The sequence below is a fragment of the Erinaceus europaeus genome, chromosome 9, assembly GCF_950295315.1.
Source record: "Erinaceus europaeus chromosome 9, mEriEur2.1, whole genome shotgun sequence".
Classification (NCBI taxonomy): Eukaryota; Metazoa; Chordata; class Mammalia; order Eulipotyphla; family Erinaceidae; genus Erinaceus; species Erinaceus europaeus.
The window spans coordinates 105,142,548-105,152,131 of NC_080170.1; the positions used below are offsets into that span (position 1 = coordinate 105,142,548).

Consider the following 9,584-nt stretch of genomic DNA (forward strand, 5'->3'; position numbering starts at 1 on the left):
GACCTCTTGGGTTGGATAGTTTATTCAAAAGAAAAAACACTGGGAATAGATACCAGTAAGAGATATATTAGAGATATGCTTCCTTTGACTTAGGAAGTGGTGGGGATTATTCAAATAGAGGACACTGAGATAGGTTCACTTGCAACATTTGTAGGCCCCTGAGTAGAAATGTAAATAAAGAAGCTTATTGTCCATGCCTAACACACAGTATTCCACACTAAAGCTAACAGACTCATCAACAAAATTAGAGTCTGCATTTCATTAACAAATGTGCCCTCATTACATGAAGTACTATGTTTACATTTCAAATTCCCAGACACTTTGGAGTTCTAGATCAGAACCATCTAACATTGGTGAGCTAGCAGAACTCACCAATATATATACACATTCAACCCTCATGTCAAGCCTGTACCACATTCATCTCCTTAAGACTCATCCACTGGTCACTTTTTGGGTCAAGGAAATCTTGCTTAAGTAGCTGGCAAGGACTCACTGACTATGAGTAATAGCAAATTCCACTTCATAGCCTGTTGTTTGACCTGAGGCCTTTGAGCTAAGAATGCTTTATACATTTTAAATTTACATTTTAAAAAGCATTTTACAACTTTTTAAAGAATTGTAAAGGGGCCAGGCAGTGGTGCACCTGGTTAAGCACACAGATTACAGTGCACAAGGACCCAGGTTCAAGTTCCCCCCAGGGGGAAAGCTTCACAAGTGGTAAAGCAACGGGTGCAGGTGTCTCTCTGTCTCTCTCCATCTCTATCTACCCTCACTGCTCAATTTCTCTCTGTCTCTATCCAATAATAAAGATAAAATTTTTTTAAAAAATCAAAAAATAAGTTATAAAAAATAGAACAGAGAGTATATGACACAGATGCAAAGTAACTCTCTTAAGTCCAAATATTTATTATTTGCCTTTTACAGAAGAGTTTTCACCTTTTCTAAGGTCCAGAGCAGGGTTTTCTCTTGCTCTGATCTAATGATAGTACTACCTTAGGCCAATCCAGATCTTTCTAAACTATCATAGAGTACATTCAGAGTCTACTCAGCTGCTCGAAAATTGCTATGAACATTTGTGGTATTCTCCAAACCAAAGTCAATAAAGATGGAATGAAGAAAAAGGTCATAGAGAGGGGCTAGGTGGAGACACACCTGGTTAAGCACTCACATCACAGTGTGCAAGGAGCTGAGTTCAAGCCCCTGGTCCCCACCAGCAGAGAGAAAGCTTCACGAGTGGTAAACAGGACTGAAGATGTCCCTTGGTCTCTTTCATTCTCTATCCCCCCTCAATTCTCTGTCTCTATCCAATAATAAATAAATTTTAAACATTTTTTTTAAAAAAGGTCATAAAGATACTAAAGTACTGAACCTCTACATAGAGCCAAGTACTCTGCTGTGTGTGTGTGTGTGTGTGTGTGTGTGTGTGTGTGTGTTTTATATTATTCAAACTCGGGCCATTTCTAGTTTAGGGTAGAACACTAAGCCATGCAAACAGCCCTGGTAATTCCAAAGTCATAAAAATACTTACTATTCTCCTGTTAGCTGAACTTATCATTATTAACAATAGCATGATTTTGATTTAATGTTAACAATTGTGATGATGATGGTGGTGATTAGGAGAATCAATCACTTTAAAAATGAGTGCAAGTTTAGTTAAGTGCAAAGATGGACTCGTCTTCCTTCCCACAGCAAAGAGAGTTCAGCTGAAACTCAGAAAGCTGGGAGGTTAAGAGCCTAGAGATCTCAATAACCAAACTGCACCTTTGCTTCAAATTCTCTCTGTGTCTCTCTCTCTCCAAGGAAAAAGACAGATGACGTGTCAGATGAAAGAAGAGCATGTGGAGATGAAAATCTCTGAAAGTGATACCTACACAGCTTTCTATGAGGCCAGTGACCTGGACTGGAATCAAATACTAGCGTTAAAAGAGAAGGCATTAGGGAGTTGCCACAAGTAAAACTGTGGCATCTTACTTCACAACCTATCCGAGATACTATGAACCGCTCTCTCCTTACACTACATGAAGCAGTGTTTTCCAGATGGACAACAGGCTCTTCATTCCCAAGAGAAAGACATCTTTCAGATTCCTGAACTAACTGAAGAACAAAGAAATCTCAGAGAAAATCACTCATGACCTTTGAGGTTTATCTAATTTTCTTATTCACAGCAAATATATATATATATATATATATATATATATATATATATATATATATATATATATATATATGTATATATACATATATATATTAAGCAAAATTTCTACTATAATAAAATAAAACAAAGGAGTAACAGTTTTTCCTAGCAGTTTTCTTCAATAGGAAAATTTTTTTATTGGGCCAGCAAGATAGCTCACCTGGGAGATGCCCTCTTTACCATGCCCATGGTACAAGTTTGAGACAAGTCTTCTCTGCACTGGGAGAAGCTTTGTTGCTGTGTCATTCCCTTCTCTCTCTCTCTTTTTTTAAATATTTATTTATTTTCCCTTTTGTTGCCCTTGTTGTTTTTATTGTTGTAGTTATTATTGTTGTTGTTATTGAAGTTGTCGTTGTTGGATAGGACAGAGAAAAATGGAGAGAGGAGGAGAAGACAGAGAGGGGGAGAGAAAGTTAGACACCTGCAGACCTGCTTCACCGCCTGTGAAGTGACTGCCCTGCAGGTGGGGAGCTGGGGGCTCAAACTGGGATCCTTAGCCGATCCTTGTACTTTGTGCCATGTGCACTAAACCCGCTGCACTACTGCCAGACTCCCTCATTTCCTTCTCTTTATCTCTCTGTGTCCTTTTCTATGTGAAAAGCTGACCCAAAGTAAATAAGTCCTGATATGATGAAAGAAAGGAAGGAAGGAAGGAAGGAAGGAAGGAAGGAAGGAAGGAAGGAAGGAAGGAAGGAAGGAAAACAGGAAGGAAGGGAGGGGGAGAGGAAGAGAGGGGGAGAGAGAAGAAAGGAAGGAAGGAAGGAAGGAAGGAAGGAAGGAAGGAAGGAAGGAAGGAAGGATGGAGGAAAGGGGAGAGGAAGGAACTGCTGGTTTATCTATTGCTAATATAGAAAACCTTGATTGTCATCTAATAAAGAACTGGGTGAGAATTTCCAAAATCAGAAATGAAGAAAGAATAATACAGGCACCAAAGTAAAAACCCTGTGGTGAGGGGTAGACATGCAGCTTCCTGGGCCAGTGGGGGGTGGGAGTGGGTGGGAGGGGTGGGTCACAGTCTTTTGGTGGTGGGAATGGTGTTTATGTACACTCCTAGCAAAATGTAGACATATAAATCAGTAGTTAATTAATATGAGAGGGGGAAAATCAGTTGTATGTCTCAAAGTTTCTCAAAACACAAACTGAATCTTTTTAATATATAGGCTGTGTATTTGATATGTGGACTCTCTCAAAAGCCTAGACCAAGTAGATTAGAAGCATCCAATAGCACAGCTATATACAAGATACTGGATACTGTACAGCAAACCATAACAAAAGGACTTTTCAAAGTTAACCCAATTACCAAATAATGTGATGATAACATTAACTATCGATTGTCTTTTTGAACCCTAAGACAGCAGGAACCTCACATCTCCACTATAGAGCCCCTACTTCCCCCAGTCCTGGAACCCTTGGATAGGGCCCACTTTCCTGTATGCGTCTCCCAATCCATACCAAATAATATTGCATCCACCGATCACAACCTAACCAATGCAACGATTGCCACCTCAACATGCTTCACTTCAGACTGTGTCCGGTGACTTCACGTGTGGAATGACAACCCTTCAGCTTCATTACTCGGGTGAGACCTTTCCTTTTATAGTACACTCTAATTTCATCTCGGGTGGTTCACTTTCTAACAAAGTCTCATAACCTAGATATACACCAGTTTCTGTGAGAGAGAGCTTATGTTCACATGTATCCATAAACTACTGCAAAATATATACCTGAAAGCAGAAGTACACTAGAGTTTGCAGTGAGTATCCCCCTAACACTTCCTCTCCACTATTCCAAGCTTGGGATCCATGATTGCTCAACAATTTGTTTGGCTTCGTGTGTTAACTCTCTTTTCAATCACCAGGTTCCAGATGCCACCAGGATGCTGGCCAGGCTTCCCTGGATTGAAGACCCCACCAATGTGTCCTGGAGCTCAGCTTCCCCAGAGACACACCTTACTAGGGAAAGAGAGAGGCAGACTGGGAGTATGGACCAACCAGTCAACGCCCATGTTCAGCGGGGAAGCAATTACAGAAGCCAGACCTTCTACCTTCTGCAACCCTCAATGACCCTGGGTCCATGCTCCCAGGGGGCTAGAGAATGGGAAAGCTATCATGGGTGGGTTATGGAGATTGGGTGGTGGGAATTGTGTGGAGTTGTACCCCTCCTACCCTATGGTTTTGTTCACTAATCCTTTCTTAAATAAAAAATTTTTTAAAAAGAAAGAATAATATAATACATGTACAAACACTTATCACTTAGATGGGATAGGCATCTGACATAGTTGCTTCAAATTTTTTCAAACACAAAATAGTTATTTTTTTAAAGTTGAATTTTCTTTTTCTGTCCACATCTCCCAACAGCCCCATTAGCCCTACTAAATGATAAATTACAATATTTTTAGTACTAAATTATTATTTCTTAGGAGGAAAAAAGCATATATATATGTATATGTATTGTATTAAGTTATATTTGGTATTACTTATGAGTTGTGTATTCACTTTCAATAATAATATTGGACTATCATAATTATAGCCAAATAAGTAAGAAAGTTAAAAACAATTACTGGGTGATTTCTCTCAGAGGTGGAATATATAAAACACATGAACTTGCAAAAATTAGAAAGGTGACCAAACTGTAAGATTTTGTTCGAACTAATGTGGTTACTGTTGGGTGGGGTGGGGGTCAAGAAACTTTGGTGTGGTAGTAGGTACTATACCCTGTAATTTTATAATCTGATGAACCATTATTATATCACTAATATAAAAATTAAATCTGAATTAACATCCTTCTCAAGTCTCTGAAATAGCGCACATGTTAAGAGATTGTTACATTTACATTTGGAGATATCCACCTATAAAACTGATTTTTGTTGGCAAAAAGCTTTTTCTACTAATCTATGTTTTTAAGTTTTCAATGTCTTAATTTGTGATATTCTTTTTTTAATTTCTTTATTGGGAAATTAATGTTTTACATTCAACAGTAAATACAATAGTTTGCACATGCATAACATTTCTCAGTTTTCCATATAACAATACAACCCCCACTAGGTCCTCTGTCATCCTTCTTGGACCTGTACTCTTCCCACCCAACCACCCGAGTCTTTTACTTTGGTGCAATATGCCAGTTCCAGTTCAGGTTCTACTTGTGTTTTCTTTTCTGATCTTGTTTTTCAACTTCTGCCTGAGAGTGAGATCATCACATATTCATTCTGTTTCTGACTTATTTCATTTAACATGAATTTTTCAAGGTCCATCAAAGATCGGCTGAAAACGGTGAATTCACCATTTTTTATAGCTGAGTAGTATTCCATTGTGAATATATATATACCACAACTTGCTCAGCCACTCATCTGTTGTTGTTGGACACCTGGGTTGCTTCCAGGTTTTGGCTATTACAAATTTTGCTGCCAAAAACATATGTGTACACAGATCTTTTTGGATGGGTGTGTTGGGATCCTTAGGATATATCCCCAGGAGAAGAATTGCAGGATCATAGGGTAGGTCCATTTCTAGCCTTCCAAGATTTCTCCAGACTGTTCTCCACAGAGGCTGGACCAATTTACACTCCCACCAGTAGTGTAGGAGGGTTCCTTTGACCCCACAACCCCTCCAGCATTGCTGCTGTTACCTTTTCTGATGTATGACATTCTCACAGGAGTGAAGTGGTTATCTCATTGTTGTCTTTATTTGCATTTCTCAGACAATCAAAGACTTGGAGCATTTTTTAATGTGTTTCTCAGCCTTTTGGATCTCTTCTGTGGTGAATATTCTGTCCATGTCCTCCCCCCATTTTTGGATGGGGTTATTTGCTGTCTTGTTGTTGAAATTTACAAGTTCTTTATATATTCTAGTTATTAGCCTCTTTTCTATTGTATGGCATGTAAAGATCTTCTCCCATTCTGTGAGAGGTCTCTTGGTTTGGGTAGTAGTTTCTTTAGCTGTGCAGAAGCTTTTTAATTTTATGTAGTCCCATAGGTTTATACTTGTCTTAGTTTTCTTTGTAATTGGATTCATTTCATTGAAGATGTCTTTAAAATTTATGCAGAAAAGAGTTCTGCCAATATTTTCCTCTAAGTATCTCATAGTTTGTGCTCTAACATCTAAGTCCTTGATCCACTTGGAATTTACTTTTGTATTTGGTGAAATATAGTGGTTCAGTTTAATTCTTCTGCATGTTTCAAAACATTTTTTTTCAACACCATTTGTTGAAGAGACTCTGCTTTCCCCATCTAATAGTCTGGGCACCTTTGTCAAAGATTAGATGTCCATAGGTGAGGGGGCTTACATCTGTGCTCTCAGTTCTATTCCACTGGTCAGTATGTCTATTCATGTTCCAGTACCAAGCAGTTTTGATGACAATGGCCCTATAATACAATTTGAGATCTGGGAATGTGATGCCTCCGGTTCTGTTATTTTTTTGTCAAGATTGTTTTGGCAATTCTAGGTCCTTTCTGGTACCAGATAAACATTTGTAGCATTTGTTCTATTCTCCTAAAAAATGTGCTTGGGATCTTGATGGGGATAGCATTAAAACTGTATATAGCTCTGGGTAGTATATTCATTTTGATGATCTTTCCACTTCTTTGTGTCTTTTTCAATTTCCTTGAGTAGTGACTCATAATTTTCAGTATACAATTCTTTCACTTCTTTGGTTAGGTTTATTCCTAGATATTTTATTGGTTTTGTTGTTATAGTAAAAGGAATTGATTTCTGGCTTTCAATTTCTTCTAACTTAGTGTTTGCATAGAGGAATGCCACTGACTTTTGAATGTTAATTTTGTAGCCTGACACCTTACTGTATTGCCTGATAATTTCCAAAAGCTTTTTGCTGGATTCCTTAGGTTTTACTATGTATACTATCATGTCATCTTCAAATTGGGAGAGTTTGACTTCTTCTCTCCCAATCTGTATCCCTTTAATTCCTTGCTCCTGCCTGATTGCTATGGCAAGAACTTCCAACATTATGTTGAATAGTAATGGTGATGGTAATTTGTAATATTCTTTGGCCAGTTTCTTTCCTAATATGTTCTCCCTCATTCAATTTTTAAATGTACTGAAATAATTGACCATGACATTCTTTTGGTGAATTTTTAAAACTCAAACATATCTGCAATTTTTTTCTTTCACATTCCTCTCAGTACTTACTTGTGATTTTTCTTTTATCAAATAACTTTATATGCTGTCTCTTCTATTATTCAAATAATCAGATTTTATTTTCTCTGTTGTCCTTCATTTCACTAAGTTCTAATTTTATTCAATTCCTGTACTCTTGATATTTGTTTTGTAGTTTTCTTTCCTAACCTCTTGACATTGAACTTCAGTCTATATGTTTTCTCATTTCTCAATAAATGAAAGTCACAATTTGTAGAATTCATTTGTTTTATTCAAAGTAAATGTTTCATATTTTACTATGATTACCTTATGCATTTTTGTTCCGAGGGCTGGGTAGTCACAGTGGGTTAAGCGCACTTGGCACCAAGCTCAAGGACGGGTGTTAGGATCCTAGTTCAAGCCCCCAGTTCCCCACCTTCAGGGGGTCACTTCACAAGTGTTGAAGCAGGTCTGCAGGTGTCTATCTTTTTCTCCTCCTCTCTGTCTTCCATTCCTCTCTCAATTTCTCTCTGTCCTATCCAACAACAATAACAGCAATAACAACAATAATAATAAAAAACCCTGGGCAACAAAAGGGAAAAAATGACCGTCAGGGGCAGTGGATTTTTAGAGCAGGCATCAAAATCCAGCAACTTTGGAGACAAAAAAATATAGAAACAATTTTTTTCCTCTTCAAATAAGGCTTCTTTTAAATTTTTAAATAAATTTATTTAATTGCTTTGGTAATTGGGTAAATTTTGTATGGTGTCAATTCTTTGAAAAGTGTTAGAAGTTTCAGTGTGCTTCAGTTTAGAAGAAAGTTTTCTGTGTACACTTACAAATAATTTAGATTCTCTGATATTAAGTTCTATACAGCTGTTGGATCAATCTAATTACATGCATTATTCATATCACTAGAAAGTTACTATTATTGTACACGAAATATCAATTTCTAAAAGCATTAAAATCTCACTCTGCAGTTGTATTAATGTAGTAAATTACAGTGATTGATTTTTCTATTGTTAAACTACCCTTTTTTTCCTCAAATAAATGTAATAGATTATGATACATGTTTTATAACTCAATTTATAGACTATTTAATATTTTGTTTCTGTTTATGAGAACTATGTAAAGTTTCTTTTCTTCCTTCCTTTCTTCCTACCTTTTTTTAAAGCAGGATCTTGATTTATTGTAATTGATTAAGGGACATCTCTGAGGCTCTCAGGAGTGCAGGGCCCACCACTTGTCCAGGGGACCGCAGTTGGAGATGTATCTTACTCCACAGCCATCTGGGATAAGGCACTTTTCAGCCACCATGTCTTCAAATTCATCTGCGTTAAACTTGGTGAAGCCCCACTTCTTGGTGATATGGATCTTCTGGCATCCAGGGAACTTGAACTTGGCCCTGCCCAGGGCCTCAATCACATGCTCTTTGTTCTGCAGCTTGGTGCAAATGGACATGATGACCTGGCCAATGTGGACTCTGGCCATGGTGCCCTGGGGCTTCCCAAAAGCACCTCGCATCCCTGTCTGGAGCCTAAGATTAGGAACAGCAGGAGGTCAAACATAAAATGAATGCAGAGCTGGAAGGGCTGTCTCCAGAGTCCCTTAGGGCAGCCTGTACAAGCAACAGGCTGCATACACTACCCAGGAGAGGCTGCTGTTTGCAGCCACTGCACACCGGGTGCCAAGTGGAGGGCAGCACGGTCAGCTTAATTGGCTGCAGAATCTTTCTACATTTCTTTCATCTTTATTGCAGCCACTGTTATCACTGGGGCTCAGTTCCAGAAAAACAAATCCATTACTCCCAGAGGCCTTTTATATATTTTTCCTTCTATTTTTTTTAATTTAATAGGACAGGAAAAAAAAATGATGAGAGGGAAGGGCAAGAAATAAAGAGAAAGATACCTGCAGACATGCTTCCCTAAAGTGGAGAGTCAGGGCTCAATCTGGGTCCTTAGGCACAGTAAGGTGTGCTCAACAGGGTGCACCACCACCCAGGCCCTTGGAAAGTTTCTTTATTATCACTGCAAGGAAAGTGAGTTGGGAAATACAACCTCTGGATTTTTGTTCATTTGTTTGTATCTTCCAGTTCTATTGAAATAGATTGTCAGTATTTCCTTCATAAATGCTTGAAAGATTTATCAAGCCATCAGGTCAGTAGAATTTTCTGTAAGGGAATGGTTTTGAAAATTGATTCAATTTTCTTGATAGTAATGAGTCTTTAGATGTTCTCTTCTGTACATCAGTTTAAATAATTTCTGTTTTGAAGGAAATTGTACATTTTGATGAAACTGTCAAAA

At 38.0% G+C, this 9,584-nt stretch overlaps 1 protein-coding gene and 1 non-coding gene across 2 annotated transcripts; both read right to left on the bottom strand.

Moving 5' to 3' along the window:
- Window positions 1-8,486: 8,486 nt before the first annotated feature.
- Window positions 8,487-8,814, bottom strand: LOC132540250 (large ribosomal subunit protein uL16-like). Its single transcript, XM_060197020.1, has one exon. It carries the CDS (start codon window positions 8,803-8,805, stop codon window positions 8,503-8,505), a length of 303 nt encoding a protein of 100 aa, XP_060053003.1. The 5' UTR covers window positions 8,806-8,814; the 3' UTR covers window positions 8,487-8,502.
- Window positions 8,815-8,871: 57 nt separating this feature from the next.
- LOC132540599 (small nucleolar RNA SNORA70) lies at window positions 8,872-9,007 on the bottom strand. Its single transcript, XR_009551792.1, has one exon. It is a non-coding gene; the product is annotated as a small nucleolar RNA SNORA70 (small nucleolar RNA).
- Window positions 9,008-9,584: the final 577 nt, after the last annotated feature.